The following is a 25,021-nucleotide window of genomic DNA, read 5'->3' as shown; positions in this document are numbered from 1 at the left end:
CTCGGATGAGACACAATTGCTGTTCGGTTTAAAAAATGGTTTATTGCAGTAACCAACGTTCCAATATAGAAACTAAATGCTAATGGATCGTTTCATTTTTACAGCGAGCTATGTATTTGAACACTTTTGCTCAAATGTAAATTTCTTTCCATGTGCTATATACCGCTGTTCCATGTTCGCAATTCAATTTTTTTCAAACATGATCCAGTTTTTCTGACCATTATTGAATTGCAAAGTATTTCAGAACAGCATAAGCTATTTATACTTGAACTATTGCCTTCGGTGCGTGTTTCACACCTCTAAGTTGCTCCGCTTCGCGCAGTCCTTTGAATAAACCATCCATTCAATTTCGCGATGATTTGATATTAAATATTCCTAATGAACGTACCAAACGGATACACTAGTCATTAGGACACCAAAGAAATGCTTTTAGTTACAAAAAATATTCTTTAAACGGGAGTTTACAAAAACGCTATAGTTGAAAAAGTTACATTTAGACCTCTTTAAAATACAGCAAGTTGAATCTTTGCAATGCTAGAGTAACTTCTTTATTATATACGGTATAGGGGAGAAAGAAATCGGAAGAAAGACATTTAAAATTGCTGGAAATTCTGCAAGGTATGCCGCTATACTTCTCTCGCATCTTTGAAAATTGAGCCGAAAGCTAAAGAAAAGAGAAGTGAAATTCGCAAGAACGCGCTAAACTGGATCGATAAAAGAATTTCATAACAGAGTTTTTGTTAGCCCTGCCGTGAATTTTATCCTTTGGTGTTTAAATGTTGATTAATTATGTTCGGAAGGGAAGGATAACGTAAAAGATGAATTCACTTTAAATTTTTGTGTTAAAGTGATTCACTGTCACAGCTTAAGAAATGCAACTACGACTCTGGTTAGTTCAAATGTCATCGTAGCATATAAAGGTGTAATGCTTTTTGAATTTATTTTGACTTCAAACGCTTAAATTACAATAGTTAGTAGAATAGTTATGTGACGGGCAGATGAGATGGATCAAGCAAAAAAGAAGGAAAGGGGATCTTCAAAAAAGAAAAGGAAACCCGTGAACTTGGAACGCGAGGATTTTGATGCTGGACCTACGAACTTGGACTTAATTGAACCTGGTTTATTATTAGGTGAGTAATCATAGTCGTAATTGACAGCTGAGGTAACATTTTTATATCCTAGTTTATTCGTAATGATTATACCCTATCTTTGTAGTATGATATAGGAGAATTCACCGTCAAAGGTTTATTAACTCATGAAAAAAACTAAATCTAGTTAAAACGAAAGGCAGAGTGGGTGAATCTAGTCAAACCTTAACTTTAGAAATCTACTGAAGCATAAGACATTAGAAACTCAAATGCCATGACACACCCTGTAAGAAATATGGTGACCATAATTATTTGCATAGCCAGTGATTTTATATAGGTCCAATTATCTTTCATATATGAGCTGTTTAAAAACATTAGTGCAGAACACAGTTGAATTTTCCTTGGAAGAAGGGTTGTCACTATTTTGTATATATCTTCAAAGGACATTTGAAGGTGCTGAAGTGCCATTTGAGTCTGGCAATGTGTGTAGCAGTTTATGGCGTTTCTAGTCTCAAGTGTACCGTTTAGCATCTTTTTTTTAGTGATTTAATATTTGTTCTTCATTCTGACATCTGGCTCCCTAAAGGATGATGTACATGTCTGTACCATAAATGTGTTCGAGGATAGAATTTGATCATGTGAAACAAAAGATCGGGACGTGGTAAATATCTGAAATAATCAACTGTGGACACTGATTTAAAGTAAACTTCTTCCAGACGTAAAGTGACATTACTAAGGAAGCACCACCCTACCCCAATCACTCCCCCTTGGTATTCTTCTTGATATATTGCTGTTGTTCCCATTTTTCCTAGATTATCTAATTCTTTGCTATTATTAGATTTTGATCTGTCATTTGAAAAGAATAAACCTTATGTCGAGCTACAGCTGTCAACCACTATCAGTTCTGTGTAGTAGAAAATTATGCTTTGTCCCCATATTTAGGAATTTTGGTTTGTGCTCTATAACTGCTTACATACCTTGGCACCTAAAGAAACAAGAAATTTGAATTCAAAATTATCTGTTTACTTTTCCTGGCCATTGCACTTTAATTTTCTGAATGGTACACATTATACACAATTTTCTACCCAAAAAATGCAACTGTAAAGTATAACAATTTTTTGATGTGTTAACCTTGTTTTTGACTCAATATGAGTTGAAGTGTAAGGATGTTGACCTAATATCTCCTTTACAAATACAACTTGCAAGGTGTATAGGATGCTTAACTCATTCTCTCTCATGCTCAGCATATTTTCTATGTCCCTTGATTCCATCTAAAATGCCAATTTTGTCTCCATCTACCTTGCTTCCCCAGCATTCTTCCAATCACCATCCTCAGTATCCACTTATCTCTTTAAGTATCTCCTGGATCCACCTGTCTTGCCTTCTGTGAGTTTCCCTCAACAACCATATATTTTCTCCTAACATGCTCAGAACTTCTTTTCCTTTGTGCCCCCTTCAAGTATTTCCATTCTTCTCCACACCAGCAAATCAAAACCCTCCAATCTACATATATCTTTTTACCTAAATGGTCAAGTTTCCATTCTTTGTAAAACCAGGCTCCATGTTAAAGTTTTCAATCTTCTTTTCTTTACAGTTGTCATATATTTAAATCACTATTATTTATTAATTAACATGAAATATATATAAAGCCATTCAGGCCTTTCCTTTTCTGAGTAATCAAGGTAAAAAAGCATGAATTTAGGTTTTATCTGGAAACACTCCTTCCCAGTAATTTCATTTCGCCTTTACCAGGAATGATTTTTACACTCTGAAATTGTTGCATTGAAATGCACATTAGCAGATGACTCCGTTAAAAGTTGCTGGAGCAACATCTCCTGCAGTTTCTTTGGAATTTGTCAAGGTATAAACAGCCTAAGTGTTTAAAAGTTGGCTTTAACCTCGTGGACTGTGGTGCATCGCGCATGACTATAAATGCCAATGACATTTTATGCACGGTATTTCGTCACAGCATCTTCTTCCTTTACCAGCCCCCAAAATTTCAGAGTTGGGAGGATGCTTTGATAGCTTAACTGGCTAAAACACTCGACCGAACATTGAGGAATCCCGGTTCGTATCCCGGTGAAGGTGAATGATTTTTACACTCTGAAATTTTTGTACTGATTCATGTAGATGCTATGGATGATTCTTCTGTCATTGTAGTCCAATCCAAGCGCTTCCAGTATCTTGAACATCTTGTTCCATACAAAGTTGTTGAAGTCCTTCTCCAAGTCCACGACTGCCACATATATTGGCTTATTTATGTCTCATTTCTTTGGCCTGAACTCTCAAGCTGAGAATTGCCTCTCTTGCTCCTTGGTTTATGCTGAATTTGAATTGGTTTTCTGAGAGGTTGCCTTCTATCCTTCCTTCTATTCTTCGACTAATTATCCTAGTAAGGATTTTTGATGCTCGAGTCATCAGGCTCAATGTTCTGTGTTCCTCACATTTATGTTTCTTTGGTATTGCAATCATTTTACTTTTCTCGAAGTCTTCTGGTATCTTTCCGCTGTCGTAGCTATCTTTTATTATTCCATAGAGGGTATCCTTTGCTTTGAATCTGAGAGCCTTGATTCTTTATCTGTTTATTTTGTCAACTCCTGGTGCCTTGTTGTTACTCAGATCTGCCACGGCTCTCTCGAATTCACTTCTCAATATCTGCGGACCCCAATCGTCTTTACTTAGCATGCTTTCATCTTTAATTACGCCATCTTCTAGTGGTTTGGGAGCTAGATAGAGTACTTCAATGTATTCTCTCCCTCTATTCCCAATTTCGTCATCATCTTTTTGTATGTATGTATTAGCGGCGCGGATGTTTTGCGATTTTGTTTTTCTTTCCCCGCATTGCCTCTTCATAAGTTTATAAGCCACCGTGCTATTTCCCTTTTTCATGTTGTCATTAATTTCCTTGCAGCAGCTTTTTATCCATTCTTTCTTTGCTCTCATATGATCTGGTTCCGCAACTGTTTGTAGAGGTCTCCTTCAATTTCATTTCTTGGGTTCTTATATTTTCTTCTTTCTTCTATGAGACCTCTTATTTGAGCTGTTATCTATGGCTTCTTAGACATTTCCAACTTACTCACGAGGAGCTCATCTGCAGCTTTGGTAATTATATTCTTCATTTCTTTCTCTCGACCGTTAGTACTGGCATTATCATTATTTCCTTCTACTTCCCTTTCAATGGCCTGGGTGAATTTTTCTCTTGCGCTCTTTTCTTCTAGTATCTTTGTGTTCCATCTGGGTTTTTGTGTATCTTTCTTCATTTTCTTGTATCGCTGTCTGCTGTTTATGATCACAGGTGGTGATCGCTATTTATATCTACGCTGAGGTAGCTCTTACACTTCTTAACTTGGTTCTTGTACCTCCTCCTGATAAGGATGTAGTCAATTTGGAATTTGCTTTGTCTCCAGGCATCTTCCATGTGCGTTTCTTCTTGGATGTTGATGAAAGATGGTATTTGCCACTACCATGTTTTTCTCGGTGCAGAATTCCATCAGTCTCTCTCCTGTGGCATTTTGTTTTCCTAATCCGAAAAATCCCACGCTACTTCCCTCTCAGCCCTCGCTGACCTCAGCATTCAAATATCCCATTTCTATAAGGTTTTCCTTCCCTTTTACTGTTCTTAGAACCTCTTCCAGTTGTTTGTATACTGCCTGTGTTTCCTCATCTGAATGGCTGGAGGTCGGCATATAAACCTGTACTATCACTGTATCTGTAGGTTCTGCCTCTACCTCAATCATCAATATCCTTTCTTTATGTTGCCAGCACGATATTATTTTCCTTGCCCACTTCCTCATGAGTATGATGTGTACTCCTACAATTTTCTGGTTATTTTATGAGTATATCACCCTGTAGCCATTGCTCCAGAAGTCGTGTGCCCGCGCCCACTTAATTTTGCTCAATCCCAGGATGTCTATCCCCAGCCTATCCGTCTCCATATTTGCATTTTCTAATTTCCTGGCACACCCCTAATGACCTAACGTTCCATATTCCTATTATGTATTTAAGCCTGTTTTAACTGGTAGAATACTAACAGTCCTTCCACTTGCTGGGCTGATGCTTTATGCGATCATGTTCCGTGATACTTTGGCCAAGAGATGGTGCTTGGAAGCTGTTCACCCACAATCAGAGAAATGGGCAAACATGCAAGAGGCAAGGATTACAGGGGAAGCAGTCATTCATTTTCATGTGAGGTGGATTCTCTTTCTGATGGCTTGGTGCAATGAAATTAGTTGGGGAGTTCTTTTTTCAAACTCCAGACAGGATGGTGATGAGAAGTTGAGTTTCAACAGCAGTAAACAGATGAAATCCATGGGATTAGCCTCCAGGCAGGATTTTTACTCTGTTTTGTTCTTCTCCACTTTTTTCATTAGAAGATTAGGATCCTCTACTTTTGAGGCCTGCAGATCTATAAATATCAATGACGTAGAAGCACTCATGAGAGCAATATAAGATTTGGACGGTACAATAGAACACAAAAATAAAATATAAAACATGTAAAAGGACACATTTCAGAAAGTTTTAGCTTTCGGCCCTCTCTGAGACCTTCTTCAGGCCAGATTGGAAGGTTTTGGGCCAAGGGAAGGCGAAGTCTGGGGTTGGGAGGCAGAGGTAAGCAGCTTTAAGAAGTGCATATAGTACTCGTTGCAAATTGTTGAAAACGGTTTCAGAAATTTCACAATATTAGGGATTATGAGTGGTAACCCAAGCAAATAAAATTTTCTCTTAAGTTATAATTGTTGAGATAAATTCCAATTAGAAAGAAAGGTTTTTTGACATTAATTCCTGGTTTGGATAATTTTGGAAGCAGCTCAGAGGGGATGACACCATGGAAAGAGTCAAGAATGTTGAATGTTGAAGCCTCTGATACATCCTTAGTGGAAAAAGCAGAAGGAGAGTATAGCTTCAATTTATCAACAATGCATTTAGGTCAAAAACATATGCATGCACTTTCCCCTCCAATTTAAGGATATTAATGTTAGTGATCTGAGGCTTTCTTTTCTTCAAACAATAATTTTGTATTCCTCTACTGTTTAAATCATTACCTGAATGCAGCATGCAATCCAGCATCATTTTTTAGATGGGTGCATGCCTCATCCCCACCATACTTAAATCAATTTTTGAAATAACTATGATAATGATCATTGCCTTGTTAAAATATCACCCTCATACTTAAGGTGGATCTCAGAGTTTGAAAGAATTAATTCCAGTCCTCAGAACCTAGAAAATGGTTGCAGATTGAGTGAAGTTTCAACCAGGGTTCGAGAACACTGTGAAATGGTTTTTTTTAATGATTGAAAAATAATTTTTTCATGGTAAAATGTATATGTAATATGTCAATATGTCTGTAAATATTAATTTTTCATCATTTTTGATGGAAAAAAATATGAACTACAGAGGTTGATGAAGAAACTATCCAATTCCATCTTCTGAGGGGCTATGTAACTCAGTTTTAAATACCTAGTTCTCTCCCATTGTAAAATTGAGAGACAAAGTATGAGTTAGGAATCCGCTGAGATAATAATCCAGGGAGGACAATGAGGGCTAGGACTTCAGGGGGAGGGTATTTCAAATGAAATGTACTTGGGGCTAACTGGTGAGGATATTATCACATATTACACAGTTTTTCCAAACAGATCTTGCTGAAATGTCTAATGAAAGAACCACTATTTTAAAATAAATAAAAATGAAATTGTTTAAAAAGTCTCACTGTAATGGCTAATTAAAGCAACATTATATTAAAATTAAAACTATAAAATAAAAAGAATATTGTTTAAAATAAAAAGTCTTTTTATTTCCAAAGGTGATGACCATGAAATTATTTCCTTTTTTAATTTGATATTTTTGATTATTCAAAACTCACTAAATATATGTTTTACCAAAATAATATTTTGATGACAGTATTTTATATCAAATAAACATTTAAATTAAATAAAATGGAGGGTGTTACTGCAGATGATATTAAAGGGTAATCGAGATAAAGATTTAAATGAGGGTTTAACTACCTAAAATGCATTTGGGGTTAATAAAAGAAGAAATAGCCTCATTACACACATCTTTTCCCAAAAAAATTCAAAATTAGGAAGAATGGGATACGATAAGAACCATGATAACCCTTTAAATGATACAAATAAAAAAAAAGATATATTTAAAAGGAAAAAATATAATAAAGCAATCCTTTATTTTAAAGGATAATTGTCATCAAATTAATACCCTTACAACTTGATGTATTCTGTCAATATTACTTCACTCTACTGTTATAAAAGTCCTCACACAATGTTTTCTATCAGTTTGAGAGAACTTCTTGAATTAAATAGTATAATGTGCTCAGAGCTCTCATATCCCTTATTGAAATTTGGCGATGAGATTTTTATCTGTAAGAAATGTGGGAGATATGTACGATATTTTACCGAAGCAACTTCTGAGTACTTCATGAAACAATCTTCTCAAACACCCTTAAGTCTTTGAACTGCAGTACTGATTATTTATTCATGGGGTTTTGAGTTTTAAAATTGTTGGAGAAAGTGACATTTCAAAGCATTGGGGATATTAGCGGACTTTTGTCTGAAATGATTATCTTTGATAATGTTCAACTCCTTAAAGCTGAGGAGCAGTCAGCAATCATCTGGATTGAGATGCATGAACTAATCACTGCCATCTTACAAGTATATGCATATACTGTGGTTATGTGGACAAACCATCATTTTACCCTAGTACACGTATGCCTAGTATGAGTAAAGGCTCAAGGTTACAAGGGATACTATTATGTCAAAACTTAGGAGAAGGTTGTTTCCCTGTTCCATTCTTCTTCTCCATACTCCTTCCGTGTCTGCAAAGGAAGGTGGGGAAGGAGAATGGGATAACTCTGGGGAAGATGCAGCTTTTCTTTCCTGGTATGCCTATCATAGTGGATCAACACATGAGATATTGCAGACTGCTGACCATCCAGAACTCATCTAATCAACATCTTCGTGACAGTCCCCTTCATGAGCCCGGTTCATTTCATCAAAGGGTGAAGATACAGTTTTTTGAGTCTTGTATCATTACTCAGAAGCTGGAGGACCAGCAGTTTACTTGCAGCTGGTTTGGTTGTATTGTTTGGTGAGAGGGAATATGAGTCTTTGGTATCAGTTCCCATAAATAACGTCAGGACTGTAATGATGGCTTAAGTTGAGTCATTGCATTAAAATGCTGAGTTGAGGGAGGTAGAGACCGAGGGAGGAAGGTGGGTGATGTCAGCTCCACCGCGACTGGGGCCAAGTGCTTGTACATCTTATTCCCAGTCTAGATGGCATGAATTTAGAGTAGCAAGTTTTCTAATTCATTTCGACCTATGAGGAAGGGTAACAGAATTACAGGTTAAAGCAAACACTTCCTGATTTTCTAGATTTTTGCAGATGAACAGTGTGGTGTTACAAATTGGAGTTAAATGTTTGACTTTTGAGGGCATTGTGAGGAGAATATGAAATTTAAAAATCTAGGAAATAATGCCGAAAAATACCCAAATATTTCTGTTTTGACCAGTAAAATAAGTAACCAAACTGTAGGTATTTGAAGGACTTGTTTTGCCATTCGTCAAACATTCTGAACCCCCCTTCAAGTTTATATTAGAAGTATGGTGTATCTTTGTTATTTTATCTTTGGTGTGAAAACAATATCTTCCAGTGGAAATATTCCATGGTCTATGGAATTTCTTGGGATAATGAATGAATGCTATTTGATGTGGCTAATGTACTGTTAACTCTCAAGTGACAATCAATAATGTAAAAATAAACCCCTCCTCCAGGTAGGTTTAAGTTGCACAAAGCAATGCAAAGTGTGTAATAATTTTTATTGGGAGCCGAAAGACTCGGCAAAACATAATCTTAATTAATAATAAATATCTCTTTCAGTACAATTGTTTCTTCCTGATGATCTTTTTAGTAAAACACTTTGTGAAAAAGGTAATTCAAGGAAACTGCATAAAAAATAATCACTGCCTGCATTCAATGAAGCAAGGTCTCTATCTGAAAACTGTGTGAATAGAAACTGCAGTATGGGAAGCCGTATTTGAGGAAGTTTTACTGTATTTCAAATATTGGTGAAATGAATGACTTTTCTCTATGTTATTACTAATGAGCAATGGAGTGGACACAAGCAAGTTACTGGGGCATATATTACCTAACTTTAAGTTATGCTCCTGCCATCACAATTTTAACTTACCTTAGAAGGTCAAACCTGGTTTCACTTTTTACTGGGTAGCATATTCCTAATTCTGGATCCCTTCAAAACAGTCCCTACGAGAGCCCACTGTTATAGCATGGTAGACATATTAAACCTTGCATTATTAAACATCCACAGCCTAATCTAGGGGGGGAGTTCAGAGAAAGCTTTCTACCATTGTTTGTAACACTTGATGATTAAATCTGATGGAATTAATTTAAAAAAATTCCCTGGAAACAAGGTTAAAGGAGAGTGTGGGCTCAAATATTTGGTAGCATGTCAGTTTTTTCCTCAAAGATTAGAAATTCATTTGCATACAAAAATCTTAGACTCAAAAAAACTTCAATTGTGGCTCTGTTATTAGAATGGCAAATAAACATTCTACAAATGATGGAACACTTGATTGTGCAAGATCTAAAGGAAACAAGTAGATTAAATCAATCTTTTTCAGTGTTTTCTTGGCTGAACCTAGCTGCTCAGTGAAATCCTGTATCCTCTTCTGTAATTCTTATTTCTTTGGTGCCATTTGTTCATCTTTTGATTTTTCTGGAGTTTCTTGAGTGTGCATCACAAAAGCAGTTGTTACATAATGAGTTAGAAAATACTTGGAAGAGAAATTAAATTATATTAATATGACTTTGTTTAAAGGTTACACACACAAGGTGCTTTAAAAATATTTAATTTATCTGGTAAAAGTTTACGAGGGAAGGTGTGGTAGAGCACCCCAAACATACTTCTAATAAGCCAGTCACAAACAATATTTTTAAAGGATTAAAAGTACTGCTTGTGACTGTCTTACTGAAGATCCTTGGAAAACAATGACAGAGGAAACTCCAGTGTAGAAGTTTGAATATTAAACTAATTTCAAAACTTTAATGAAACTGAATTAAAAATAAAGTCGCTTCATACACAACTGTGTCTAACTTTTTTCATAATTTAATAACATGGATTGACTAGCTTCCACTGTTGAAAATATACCCATAAGAATTTGAGTATATAATATATGGAACCTGTGGGTCGCAGTAGTCCAGGGGGTAGAATGTTGGACTACTGACCAGAGGGTCCCGGGTTCAATGCCCGGGCGAGTCTCTGAGCACCTGTAGCTCCACCCAAGCTATGTGATTTTTTGGGTACCAGATATTTCTGGGAAACCATAACTGGCACAGGGAAAGGAACTGGCCCCCCTATCCTGATGCGTGAATTTCACACACCATCGGGCTTAGTACTGGGTGCACTCTACCATCACCTACGAAACCGACCTTCGGGTTGATTACTGTGTTTATGGTTTTTTTATATGCCGAACCTATAGGAATATTGTTGAGAAGTAACTTTAATACTTAAGATTGATTAAACAATAGTACTTAGGTTTAGCTATAATATAGTTTCAATTGTTAATTGCACACAAATTTCAAATTCTCCCCAGTAAATGGGTTTGATAAGATAGAAAATCTTAGGATTATTATGGAATAATGGTGTGCGTGCCATCAGCAAATGATATGGGTGTTAACGTGACTCTTGGTGCAAAGTAGAGGCAAATCATTAACATAAATCAAGAGTAAAATTGACCCCTAGATTGTTCCTTGAGGTATGAGAGTTGATATAGTGAGGGGAACTGATATGCATTTCTTAGAATGAGTTCAATTCTCTGAGATGTGTTTGATGGGTAAGGAGGTCAGCCAGTTCAGGGAAACTCCTAAAATAAAAACTTTTGGACAATATCACCGGAGCAGAGTATGACCAAACATGTGAAATGTTTTGGTGAGATTTATAAAAAAGCAAGAACTTTCTGGTTGCTGTCCAGAGTAGTTGTAGTGGTAAGGGTGTCGGTGTAGTAATTAAGAATGGGGTGATTGAGGAATTGAGGAGATTTGGTGGAGTTATGGTGATTGTTGATATGGATGGAAAGGGTGTTAGTGCATTAGCCTATGTAAAAAGAGAGACTGAAGTTACAAGAAGGTTGGTATATTTTTTGAAGTGCAAGTAGCCTTGGAGGTTAAAATTTAAGATAAAATTTCACCAGTATTTTCTTGTAATCAGTATCAAATTACCCATTGATATATTGAAGTGAAGCATTGAAATTCTCACATCCCCACCATGAAGTTTTAGTAAACAGAATGTGGCATGACTTGGCTTGTTTAGGGGTTACTCGAGAGGTCTCACCCAGAATTTAAACCAATGACTCTCCAGTCAGTTGCTGAATTGTCTACCAATTAGCTACTCAATTTCCCATAACATATTATTATTCACTACCTGTAATTTATAATTACTTCATCAGAATTTCATCACATAATATCTTAAGTCTTCGGATTAATTAGTATTGTCATGCTTATTTTTTCCAAAGATTTGCATCAAGGTCAAGGATATACAAACAGTCCTTGTCATAACATGAGGCATAATTTTGACAAAGAGCTTATGAATAATTTTTGATGTCGTTGTTTTCTTTTTTTGGGCAGGTAACCTCACAGCTGCAACTGATGTGGATGCTCTAGCTAGCCATAAAATTACCCATATTTTAACTGTTGATTCATGCCCTCTTCCAAGAAAAATAACAGAGCTACCTGGAATTGTAACTAAGTTTATTCAAGGTGTGTATTCGGTGGAAGTGTGTGTTGGTAGAAAATAACAAATCATTTCATGTCTTAACTTGTTTTTATTCCCTTTCAGTTACTGATCTTCCCAAGGAGGACTTACTGAGTCATTTTGAAGGGGCCTATGAATTTATTACCAATGGCATTGAAGTGGGAGTTGTACTTGTTCATTGGTGAGTCTTTATTTCTACTAGGTTGTGTACCCTATCTCTGTACTTATTCATGATAAGATGCATTTCATAAGTTGTATTGAACAATGCATGATGAATTGTCCAATATAATATATGAAATATCACAATTTCTGCAATTTTTAAATGTTCAGTCTAGTTAATGGAGTGTATTAAACGTCTTCTATTTTTTAAAGTTTTGAAATTATTTTAGGAAGAGTTTCTTTGCCTCAAATTGATTGTAATCTGGAAATTTTTTATTAATTCTCATGATATTTGAGTATTATTTTTCCAACTCAAGAAAATTATACTTCCTTTAGTATCAACTTCCTTTCACAGTTATTTTGGTGTATCACGAAGTGCGACAATAGTTACTGCATATTTGATGAAGAAGCATCGGATATCATATGAGGAGGCCATAGAAAGGTACTTATTGTCTTAAATTCCTTGAACTGTAATATATCTTTGGTACAAATCCTCAATTATAACTCAATACGATTTTCATATTTGATGAAATTATCAAACCCTCTAGCTCTTATTTTGTTTTCAATCATTGATTATGTCCAAAAATGCTTAATGTGGAGATACCATCCATTGCTGTATTTCTAATTGTAGTATAAACTTAAACAATAGGCAATTGTTTTCCTATTTTTCAATTAAAGAATAGCCATTGAAAATGTTTAATAAATATCTATGTCATCACCATATTTGAAGATTGATTTGTGGCAGTTCTCAAAGTCATCCTCTTCTTTAACAATATTTTCATTCCTTGTAATGAAAACCTTCATCTTTTGCTTCTCACAATGCAGTCTTGGTCTCCCTCTGTATTTCCTTCACATTAGTCTTCAGTAAAATATTGTACCTCTAGACATGTGTTATTAGTTTTCCAATTTGATGTAAGTGGGGCCATTAGAATTTTCTCTTCACCCACCTTTTGAATCACTTCTTCATTTTAATACTCTGTCTATCCGTTTTATTTTCATCATTCTTTAACAACACCACATTCCATCTCTTGTAATCTTCTAATCTCTGCTGTTTTTACTGTCTATGTTTCCCAGCCTAGTAGCAAAGGAAACTTTATGCATGAATTTTTATGAATTGGTTCCTTATGTCTATTGAAAGAACATGCTTCAAATAATTTCTGGCAACTATCACTCCCATCCAACTATAATTCTTACCATCTGATTAATCTTGCCATATGGTGCTAATAATGCTTTGGCCAAGTGCAGAAAAGATTGAATGCAATTTTTTGATAAAACTTGATTTAAATTGTAAAAAATGGTAAATAATATTACACGGTGACTCTTGTGAACTATATGCTTATTTGTGCAGTTAATTGTTATTCTAGCATTGGGAAAAAACCATTGTAGAATCTTGTAATGAATTAACATTCAGTTGTTTTTTCAAATTACCAGCATTGAAAAAGCCACAAGGAAACCTATGCTAGAGGAAATGCCATGCCATAATAATAAGAATACATAGAGGTAAAAGCTACCTTTATCCAGTCATAGGCATTGCCCAAGGTTCTTAATAAAATCAGGCCTATAGCTTTGGAATTTTCACTAGTGAGTTAGGTTCTGATTCAAGTTTCACTTTAGTAGAAATGAACTGAAAGATGAACAGAAGTGTCTGAATGAAAGAGGAACGAGAAGAATGGTGAAATGAAATATTTTCAATGAAAGACCGGAGGAAAAAAAAGGAATCATTCTGAATTGGATTCACCGTTGAGATAGTTTTGTTCCTGATTTTCCAGTACTGTTCTGGTTCATGTTTTGGTGACTGCTAATATCTTTCTGAGGGTTAAAGACAGCAATGGAATCCTTCAACATGGACCAGTGAGAAACCATTTCGTTTAAGCAGTAGTTTTTCCATAGAAATTTATGTAGTGGAATTTTTGTGCAGAACCAATTATCAAAAATTTTCCATACATATTCCCTTTCAGAGCTATAAATAGTTCATTTAAATTGGATTCCTGTGTGAGAGAATGAATAAATAATCTGTTAAAAAGTTTTAAAAGCAAAAGGGATATTGATTCATATTCAACAATATGCTTGCACTTCAGCTGCTGATAGTTGAACTTAAACCTCAAATGGCATGTTAAAATTATTACTAAATTTTTAGGCTTAGGATTCAAGTTCGATGGACATACTGATGAAAGAAGTAAAGCAACAACCTTATGGTATGACTGATGGTGTCTATCAATTACAACTCATTATTTAACTCATAGAGATTGAGGTTAATATTATAAAAGGAATTATGAATTTGTTGTACAGCTAGTTGAATAAAACCTATTACTTTAAGTTAAAAGTTGGTCAAAACTTAACTTTTCAACATATTAATGCATTACGCTTGAAGTCTGGTTTTAACTCATGCCCTTGTATTTCTACCTGTGCAAGCTGTGAACCTCCATGTGCCTGGAAATACTGGATGTTTCAATCCATAATTGATTGACACACTTGACTGATGTACTCACACAAGGAGGCCCCACCTGAAGATCTGAAGGGGATTGGGATGGTGCGGAGGCTAACATACTGACTTCCCACCCTGAGAGCCTGGGTTCGAATCCCAGCGGTGTTGAATATTTTTCAGGGGTATCTCAATCCCTACTTGAAGTGCTTTGTGGAGGGCACTTTGAGTGAGTACGCCGTCCGTCGGATGGGACGTTAAGCTGCTTGGCCTTGGCCCCTTTCGTAAAGAGTAGGCTAATGCTGATGCTGGGTTTCTTTCCACCCTTCATCCTTTCCTGTCCATCCCTAATGGTGCAAATGACCTCAGCTGTCGGTTGCCTCCCCTAATTACTACTACTACTTATGGTCGAAAACTGCTTATTTGTTGATTACAGTTCCTTATTTCACATTTCCTCTTTTTCTAGAAGTAGACCTAGCAGCTGCTCCAAGTGGGTGCACTTAATGGCTTAGAGCTCAGGCATGAGAATGGTCAATAATCGTTCATGTACTTATTTTTAGTTAAGGAATTCTTCCATATTTTTTGACTGTCAGCTGAAACTCTGTGATTTCTCTCCAGGGTGAAGAGTTGTCGACGCTTTGTTGGTCCCAATCGAGGCTTCATCGCTCAGCTGTGTCTGTACGCAGATATGGGGTGGTGTATAGATCGTGATTACCTTGGCTACAGGCTTTTTCGTCTTCAAATATCTGCTGACAAGTACCAAAAAGGTAAAAATTTTTTGTTGCATTATAGTTATTGTGGTATAAGTTTCTCCTTAAATGTATATCTTTAGGTTACATCATGATGTTGTAAGAATCTACACATTGTATCTTTTGGGCTTGCCTGGGTGGTTTGCATTCTGATGAATCTATTTACAGATGTAATCTTCCTTTAATTCATTTGGTTTCGAGATAAAATCTGTGGGATACTGAGAAGGTGCTGCAGCATGTCTCCACTTTACATTGGAGGTGCATGAAATTGATGTTGAAATTCTGTATGCACAAATTATGTTTTTGTATTTTTGGTGTCACTCCAGTTTATGCATTTTACAAGGTCCAATGTAAGTTATCAATGTGTTTTTTAATCTATATCTCAGGTAAAATGTCCAAAATGTTCTTTCAATGGATTAGTATAACATATGATGTCATTTCCATGATTTGATGTGGTTATAAAAACCTTAAATTTTTTCTGCATTGAATTGTGCGTTTATTTTATCTGAATACTAATGGCAGTTAGGTAGCAATGCTAATCATTATAGTGTTTAACATTTGACTATCATTTTATTTATTTTCCCTATTTTTCTTCAAATATTGTTTTTTTTTATGATTGCATATGCAAAATGGAGTTGCACATCATCTTCACCTTTAGTTTTTCACAGTTTTGTTCTTGGAAACTGCGACCTCTTGGTGAGGTAGCACACCTGCTATTGATTGAGTCAAAACTCCTTTGGTGGCAAAATCAAGTTGAGCAAGAGTGTGCAAGCGACCGATCAATAAACGTGTAGTGTAGAATGCCTACACTTCAGTAGTTTTTTAATGGTGTAGTTGTGCTAGACAAGATAGGTAGAAGCATAGTATTCCATGTGCAGGGGTGTCAATTGCCCATGAACCACTGTTTCACGCCTCACATTTTAGCGGGAAGTAGGCAAGTTCTAGTTAACAAATATATGTATGCACTTTAAGGACTAAACTCTGCCAAATATTATTCAGATTATGTTCCTGCCATCAAGAGAAGTACTTCCCCATGCCAAGTTGTGAAACTGGAGCAGAGGTCCCACTGGTACTGACCTTTTCACACATGCACATTTCTTACTTATTAAATGAGCTGTACTATGCCTACTATACACCATAAACATATACAGGGTGTGTTCTGAAAGTAATGCAATTATTTTTTTGATGTAATTTATTGAGCAGATTTGCACAAACACTTAAAATTCTTCAAAGTACTGTCCTTCGGCCTCTACACATTTTCCCCACCAACTCTGCCATGACCAGTACGCACCCTGGAAGGTGCCTTTGGGCACCTCTCACAATTTCTTCGTTATGGCTGATTGGATCTCTTCTATGGATGGGGAACTGGTTCCTTTCAGGCCTGCCTCAATCTGAGGGAACAAAAAGAAGTCTGCTGGGGCGACTTCAGGACTATAGGGGGGGGTGGGAAAGCATTGGCACGTGGTGTTTGGCCAGGAACTCTCAGACTCGTAGCGCATTTTGGCAAGGCAGGTTGTCGTGATGAAGTTGCCAGTAAGCGGAGATATCTTTTCTCATCCTGACAACCCTTTTTCGGAGTCTCTCCAGCACATCCACGTAGTAGGCAGCGTTAACTGTCTGTCCTTGAGGAACAAACTCCTTATGGACCACTCTTTTACTGTCGAAAAAGACAATGAATATTGTTTTCACTTTTTATATGCTCATTCTTGCCTTTTTGGCCTTGGGGGACTGGTTGGTGTGCCACTCAGAGCTTTGCCGTTTTGTTTCTGGGGCTTATTCAAAAACCCATCATCACCAGTGAAGACGTTGTCCAAATAATCAGGTTCATTTTCAATATTTTGCAAAAGTTCACTTGGAATTTCTGCTTGGTTGGTCTTTTGGTCATCTGACAACACCTTGAGCAAGATCTTGGCGCACATTTTCATTGGCAACCATCTTGATACTCTATCAATGGTGAGAGCCCAACAATTGTCGAACAGGAGCCACATTGATGTCGGTTTTGCTGGTTGGCGGCCACTCAGAGGATTGTTTGTCATGGACGTCTTCCCAGCCCTCCTTAAAGGCCTTTAACCACCTCAAAACTTGTGAGTAGGACAGAGCAGAGTCCCCCTAAGCCTCGCGAATCATTTTGCTCATCTCCTCCAGAGAGATTTTTCAGTTTAGCACAAAACTTAATCTCGTTACGTTGCTTGATCGCCGATTCAATTGTTTTTGTGACATGGTCGGCACATAGAGGTTTACAATAACTGACGTTCTGCCACTTCCACGACTTGGAGAGCACTGAGACCAGTTTTGCAGCAAAGCTATGTATCCCCCCCACCTACTTCAAGTGGTTTGATCCCACTCCGACCAATAAAAGTGGTGCGGGAAATTCAATGCATTACTTTCGGAACGCACCCTGTATACTCAACCATGGCCTACAATATCAAATTCAGTAAAATACGCTGGAAAATAACATGATAGTAAATTCACCAGCGGAAAATATCATATCCTTGTTCAATGCATTACAGCTTGATTCCTACAGTTCGATTAAAATTAGACCCAAGTGAGAATTGCAAGGGTTGTTGAAAGACCTTAAGGTCTGTCACAGAAGAAAATAATTAGTCTAAAAGGACTTAAATTAAATAATTTAAGAGTGATTGGTAAATTTTCTTCCGTCAACTCTATGAATCGTTTGTTATAAGACCAATTACCTTGCATTTGATTCCAAAGCAGAGATTTAAGTATGATGATAAACGTTAATGATAATTTGACTGAGTAGCACTTTTAAATGTTAATCTGGTTGTGTTCTTTCCTATATTACAGCTAAAATACTTCCACAGAGCTGTTCTGATGTTGTGAAGCCTGATCCTGCAAAAATAACTGTGCGGCCAGAGCCAATTGTCTATAGGTGTAAAAAGTGCCGGTAAGATACCACTTCCAAGAAATAAAGTTTTCTGGACACACATTAATTTGCTGAAGTGGAAATTATCGTGGTCAAGTTATAAATGGCTCAATTACCCATAATGTTAAAAACTACCGGCAGGAAAAAACTGCATTAGTTATAGTACAGGTATAAACTATGATGTCTTTTTGGGCTGTCAAAGATTTACCTTGAACTTAAGATTAAGTGTAAGAAAAGGTGACTTTTTCTGAGTCAAAGTTCAGCATATTGGTGTCAAAACCAATGGACAAGGAAATACCATGTACAAGGGTGGTTTGAAAAGACCTTGCAGAGTCTGAGGGATTGCACGATTGATGTGTATCGAAGTAATTTTCAGTGAGTAGCATCTCAGTAACATCATTTGAAGGAACATACGCCAAGTTTTACCCATATTTGTTGATTCCACTGTGTCTGGTATTCATTTTATTGAAGCATATGGAATGTTTCCCAAAAATTAGATGAAAGAGAATTTTGGATGCTGATCAAACATTATTGCGCAAGGCATATTTGAAAAGTAAGGGCCGTCTTCTTCCCCTTTGGTACACCCATTTCCTCCCGCAAAAATGTTCCTCAATGTAAACATCAACAGATCTTTGTACTCTCATTTCAACTTTCTGTGCTATCAAGGTCAATAGAGCCCTGGTCCTCCTGTGGCTCTCGTCTCTCAAAACCCTCTGTCCTCTCCTACAACCTCACTTTTTTGAAACAATGAAATCCATGTATTACTAAATCAATGATGATGTTTCAACCAAATGATGTTTTGTTCAAGAAAGCCTGGGTTGTACAAAATTAAGAATATTGTGGAAAACCAAGTGACTCTTGTGCTTATTTTACTTGAAGCATTTATACTAAGTGACACCAGATACCATTAGTTTAAATGCTGTCTATTTTGATCTGGAGACATAACATTAGATGTACATGGTTTATATAAAAAGGATCGGGAAAAGTTTGGAGAAAATAGATTTATTTTAGATATTAATACAATATCTCAAAATTCTTCAAAGTACATCCGTTGAGCATGAACATACTTTTGCCTGTAGCTTTTCCACAACTCAAAGGCTCCCTGCTAGGTGCATTCCAGAAGGTTCTTAAGGGTACAGGTGTAAGCTTCTTTGACATCACTGAGAGTCCCATGGTGTTTATATTTGAGGGAGGATTTCACTTTTGGGGATAGGAAACAGTCTGCTGGTGCCAAGTTAGGACTGTGAGGGGGTTAGGGAATCATCATGAAGCCTTTGCAGAAGGTCTTCACAATAAGACACTCGACTCTGCTTCTGGTCATCCTTAAGACCTTCGGGACTAGTGTATCAAAGTACCAAATTTTCAGTGATAATGGTGTGCACTGTCATCTTATCAATGCTAATACAATCTGCGATCATGTGCACACTTAACTGAAGGCCTGAGTTCAGTTCTTTACGCATACTTCAGGGAAAACTTGTTACCGGTACTTTTTATAGAAACCTTGTATGTGATTAGATGCCTACTGTAATAATTGGCACTTCCATAATAAAAATTAATATAAATATGTTTAATACTTGTATAAAGAAATGAAAATATTTTTCATTGCTATTGTGCAAGGTGGTATGATTATACGTGATGCTTCTTTTGGCTTCTGTTTTTTCCATAGAGGAAATTTGAATATTTATCTCTATTTCACAATGTGGTTGGGACAGTTTTACTGGGAGTTTTTCCTTTAGGTTCGTGAAATCAAATTATGAAACTTTAAATGAAATCTATTTTATTTTCAGGCGAATAGTAGCATCTGCATCTGATCTCATACCTCATTATAAGGGTATAAGTTTATCTTGGCAAAAAGGGAAGAGTCAGTTGACCAGGTGTAATACTGTCACAAGCCATAACAAATCTAAGCAAGAAGTCACCACTCCCACAATTGAAGAGACAAGTGCAGTTGGCTGTTCTGTTATGAGCAATGCAGTGGCTTCATTAAGAAGTTCCACAACAGTTGCAGGGTATGTGGACAATCTTCAGAAAATTGTAACACCTGGGGAAGTCCTGACAACTAATGATTGTGCTATGGAAGACCTTCCACCTCTTTGTGTAGAAACATTTTTTGTGGAGCCAATGCAATGGATGCAACTACAGGTGGGACATCAGACATCGTGTGGGAAGCTATACTGCCCAAAATGCAATACTAAGCTTGGCTCATTCAATTGGGAGTCAGGTAAGTTTCCTACAAGTGAATGGGATTTAAATTGTTACATGTTCTATGGGTCACAATTTCATTATTAATTTGAATTTGACAATATTCCATGCCAAATTTTCCAGATATTGAATAAAATATGTAAAGACCTGTCCATTGAAGATCATCTATCATTGATGCTCAGAGCACGCTTCCATTAAAGGTTTTCCTATACGTTGGTAATTTTGGCTTAGTCAATCATTTTAAAATGATTTGAATTAATTTCAGCCCAATAATGTGCATCTTTTGTTAGGTGCATGTCAGAATGATTTTTAATTCTCAATGGTTATTGGTTTATCCACATTTTTAAACTTAAAATTGGGTTACCGCTTCAAAAATATATCTTTGAAAAATTTGGAACTTAGAGCAATATTTCTGGGTCTCGCAATGAATGCTAAGCTCTTGTGCTAAGGTATGTCCAATGCACCTTTGTTAGCTACTAAAACAAAGTGATGCAGATGGGATTTGAAGCTAGATATCTTCAAGGTAATAAGAAGGCATGCATAATTGCAGTATGCTCAAATCTTACCCTCCCCATGGGTTATGACCTTAAGACCTTAGAAGGGGTTGCAGATCTGGTGGCCACAAGAGCTCCTCTGGTGGGGACAGTGACGACTGACTGCTCCTTTGTAGGACTACCCAAGCCAGATTAATTGAAGCATGAAGCAGCATGAGAAATAGAACAAGCTGTCTTTTTTTGTGAGAAAAGAGAAGCAGCACACCTGTAAACTGAAACTGTACAAATAGGGAGATGGAGTGAGAGAACATTTTTGAGGGCGCCATGTTCAATTTGAGTTAGCTATCCACTTGTTTTTTATCAGACAATCTCTTTGACATATGCCATTACTTTTTACATGCATATCTCATCTTTTGGGTTTCAATTTTAGTTCTTCCCAATCGCTTCTTCCTCTACAACTTCCTTCGCCAGGCCTTTGTTTCTCAAAATGTGTCTAACAGGGTCTATCCCAAAAATAAGTTGTCTTTTGCCGTCATCATATTCAACTCAAAAGACATTATCCACGAAGAGTTTGGAGTTCAGAGACTGACTGAACTGTAAGTTTTATGTGGAAGTTCTTGACAGGCTGTGGAAAAGAGTGAAATTTGTCAAGAAGGAAATCTTTGCCAATTAGAGGCTGCTCCATGGCAATATGCCATCCCACGCTGCCTTCCTCGTGACAGAGAACCTGGCCAAGCACACTGCCCCCACCACCCTACAGCTCTAATGTATCACTGCCAGACTTCTTTTTGTTCCCAATAATAAAAAGGAGCTTGAAAGGCAACCATTTGGATAACATCATGTTGGGGTGCCTGAACAAGGTTCCCATTGATGCCTTCCAGGGAATGTACTGCAACTGGAAGAGGCACCGGAATATTGCATTGATGCTCAAGGGTGCCATGTTGAAGATTTTAAGTAATTTGTCCTGTGATCTTCAATAAATTTTTGCCTGGTTGGCTTATTTTTGGGATAGACTGGAATAAATGAAGGGATAGGGAGAAAGGATAAGTATAAACTGATTATTTTTATCATCAATTACGAGGTTAGTCCCAGGCTTACTCGACCTAACAAAGGAAACATTAAAAATTTGGGAAAAAAGTATCCTTATTTTTCTGTACAGTAATATTTTAGCTCAATGTGTTTTTCCTTGTAATGTTCATAGCTTCAAAACCTTCTTTGTAGTGAGAATCATCGAGCTCCTCAAAACAGCCACCAACTGCAGGCTCCTCATCTTCATTGTTAGCAAATCTTTTATCACGGAGCTATTTTTTCAAGCTTGGAGACAGAAAATAATACGAGTGGGCTAAATCTGGTGAATAGGGATTGTGAGGAAGCAATTCAAACTTTAACGAATTGATAGTGGCCATTGCATTATGGATGTGTGAACTGGCTATTTATCCCTGTATAAATTACAAATTCAGGTGTGATATGTTGGAACTGTTCTATACTAACAGAGACAAAGACTATTACTTCCTCTTAATAAAGTTTTATTTTCGACTAGTTTCGATGCATTACATCATTTTCAAGTGAAGCTCTCTCTGTACAGATTCCAATATATATGTATTAAATATAGGGGATGGGGAAACCAGGGTGTCTTCACGTGCTGGGAGGGGTTAGGCAAGTGGGAAAACGGAAGCTCTTGAGGATTGGATGAAAAAATAGGTAAAAGTGGGGGGTGTAGGTTAAGGATTTGTATAGGGAGAGGGAAAGACAAAGGAATATGAAGAGTCCAGGTGGTTGCATGAGATGGTCTTTTCTTCTTATCTGAATTCCTTATGGCATCCATCATCCCATCTCCCCACAGTGTGTGGGGTAGGAGGATGGTGTCCTGTGATATCGGCTCGTCAGGTTCATTGACTGATCAGTCTCTTTTGTTGGGGATCATCCGGGTGCCAGGAGTCCATCACCTCCTATATTAAATATGCATATTGGACTCTGTACAATGGGAGCTTCACTTGAAAATGATGTAGTGCATCAAGACTAGTTGGAAATAAATCTTTATTAAGTGGAAAATTGTAATTGTCTTTGCCTCTGTTATTATTATTTTCATGAATTCATCACTCAGCATAATCTCAATCTTGTTGTCGTAAGTTTGCATAATACTGACTGTTGGTTGTTTTCCCCATCTGCAAAAAAAAACTACTTATTCTGCCATTTTCCATGTGTATCTGCTATTTGAGTCTGGCCTGTTAGTCCCTACTGTTTCAAGGTACACTTGGATTTTACCTTCTGAAATGGAAACTAGTCATCATGTTAAGAGGGTGTTTGCGAATAATATATTTAGCTTTAATGTACAACAAATTAGAGCATTCTATTGATAACTGATCCCTTTACTATAATATTGATTCTACTCCACTTAATGATGAGTCCCAAATAAAGTTCTTAGAATTAAGTATTAAAAATGAGGTATTTATAGGTTTGACTTAAAGTCCTCTCCCTTCTTTCCCTTGTCAATGCAGAATGTTTGTCTGACAGATCTTTCTGAGGTATATTGTTTCTTTTCAAAATTACAGTGTTCCATAATTGTTTTACACATATATTCCCATGAGTCACATTTCATGTAGGTGCCTTTTCAGTACTCTAGGTATCCTTTTATGTATATATTTGAATTTCAGGACTAATTATTTTAGCCTCTGCCCAATAGCTTGTGTGCATGGGAATGCTTGTGTTTTTATATTGTATTTCTATTACTTAGTTTTAATGAGTTTTTCTGGAAAAGTAATGGAAATAATTAAAAATAGGGTATTGAACAATTACATTCCCTCCTCTCTTTACTGTTTGTGGACTGAATGTAGCCATGGTACTCATGGCTCTATTCCATATCAAACTAATAATGTATTTATTCCTTCTGAATAAGAAGAATTTGTAAACATTATTGGAACTTATGGCAAAAATGCAGTCATTTTTCCTCTAAAAGTTTTCTCACATTTTCTTTTATATTGTTTTTGCACCTTTCTGCGAAACATCTTTGTAAGTAAGAAAATAATTAATTTCAAAATAGATTTCACCGATACCAATTTCAATTTGCTTTGTCTCAAGTGTGATGTGACAAAAAGTTGTTGCTTTTGACCCAATCATCATACCACTCACTGATTTTCTTCTTTCTCCCCAGGTTGCATGTGTCCCTGTGGGGCAAAGTGTGCTCCAGCATTTTATCTAGTCCCATCAAAAGTAGAAAGAAGCAATGTGGTTCAAAATGTTCAAGCCACTGTATGACCTCATTGAAAGAATAATTTAATTTTATAAGCGAGCTTACTTCAAAGTTGTTTATTTGACAATATTGTCAAGGCAGTTCAATGTTTGGAATGATTCCTTTTATGGACTCAGAATTCCTGTAAGAGCATATGTATATCTGCCTTGAGGTATTTTTTTATTTTTTCTTGGGAGTATGAGTGTTAATATGTATGCACTGAAATTGGGTCTAGATACCATCGTCGAAAATCCACGGGCCATGCCACATTCATTGAGAATTGATTTTCTTGCAAAAATGAAAAAATGGGTGTACAGATACATAACATATGTAGCTTAATCTGCAGGTAGGAATTATTCAGTAAAGTGAGTTGCAGTGATGGGTTGGTTACTTTTTGCTTTGCTTGATTCAGTGAAGGATTAATTGAGGTATCCACATTATAACTTTCTTGAAGCATGAAGAACTATTGAGTCCATATTATCAAGCCATATGCAGCAAGCATATGCAAGCCATAAGAGATTCAGTGACTATATTTAACGGTGAATGTGTATAGATTATTGATTTGATTTTCTATATTATTTCCTGATTGGTCATCAGGTTCTAAAATTTATGTAACTCACACTTTCTATGTATAAAAAGAGATATCGAATGATGCGACGAGGGCAGGCTGAGAAGTAATGCACACATGCTTGTAGAGGGCAACCAAAAAAAATGGCAAGATTGGGCAAAAAGTCCATTAAAGTACAATTCTTAGGTTTCAAAATCATATATTTATTTTTCAATGTAGTCACTGTTAAGGGTGACACATTTCTTCGAACATGTAACAAGTTTTTCATTCCATCACTGAAAAACTTCCGACTTTTCTTGAATCCAAGACTTGACAGCTGTCTTCACCTCATCGTCCAAGGTGTAATGATTATCCTTGAAGTGTCTTATGAGTTGAGGAAAAAAATTGGGGGAATAAGGAGGATGCGGAATTGGTCCAAATTTCAGGTTTTGCAGAGCCTTTCCAGTT

At 36.6% G+C, this 25,021-nt stretch overlaps 1 protein-coding gene across 1 annotated transcript; it reads left to right on the top strand.

Moving 5' to 3' along the window:
• Positions 1–761: 761 nt before the first annotated feature.
• On the top strand, positions 762–24,032 carry MKP-4 (MAPK Phosphatase 4). Its single transcript, XM_071598373.1, has 9 exons — positions 762–889; positions 972–1,130; positions 11,741–11,872; positions 11,952–12,048; positions 12,382–12,468; positions 15,067–15,215; positions 18,003–18,102; positions 19,869–20,302; positions 23,929–24,032. Exons 2-9 carry the CDS (start codon positions 1,004–1,006, stop codon positions 24,030–24,032), a joined length of 1,230 nt encoding a protein of 409 aa, XP_071454474.1. The 5' UTR covers positions 762–889; positions 972–1,003.
• The last annotated feature ends 989 nt before the right edge of the window (positions 24,033–25,021 follow it).

The sequence above is a fragment of the Hetaerina americana genome, unplaced genomic scaffold, assembly GCF_022747635.1.
Source record: "Hetaerina americana unplaced genomic scaffold, ioHetAmer1.1.p SCAF_1, whole genome shotgun sequence".
In the NCBI taxonomy this organism is placed as follows: domain Eukaryota; kingdom Metazoa; phylum Arthropoda; class Insecta; order Odonata; family Calopterygidae; genus Hetaerina; species Hetaerina americana.
The sequence above is the reverse complement of the archived record's forward strand: the minus strand, read 5'-3'. Positions and strand labels throughout refer to the sequence as shown.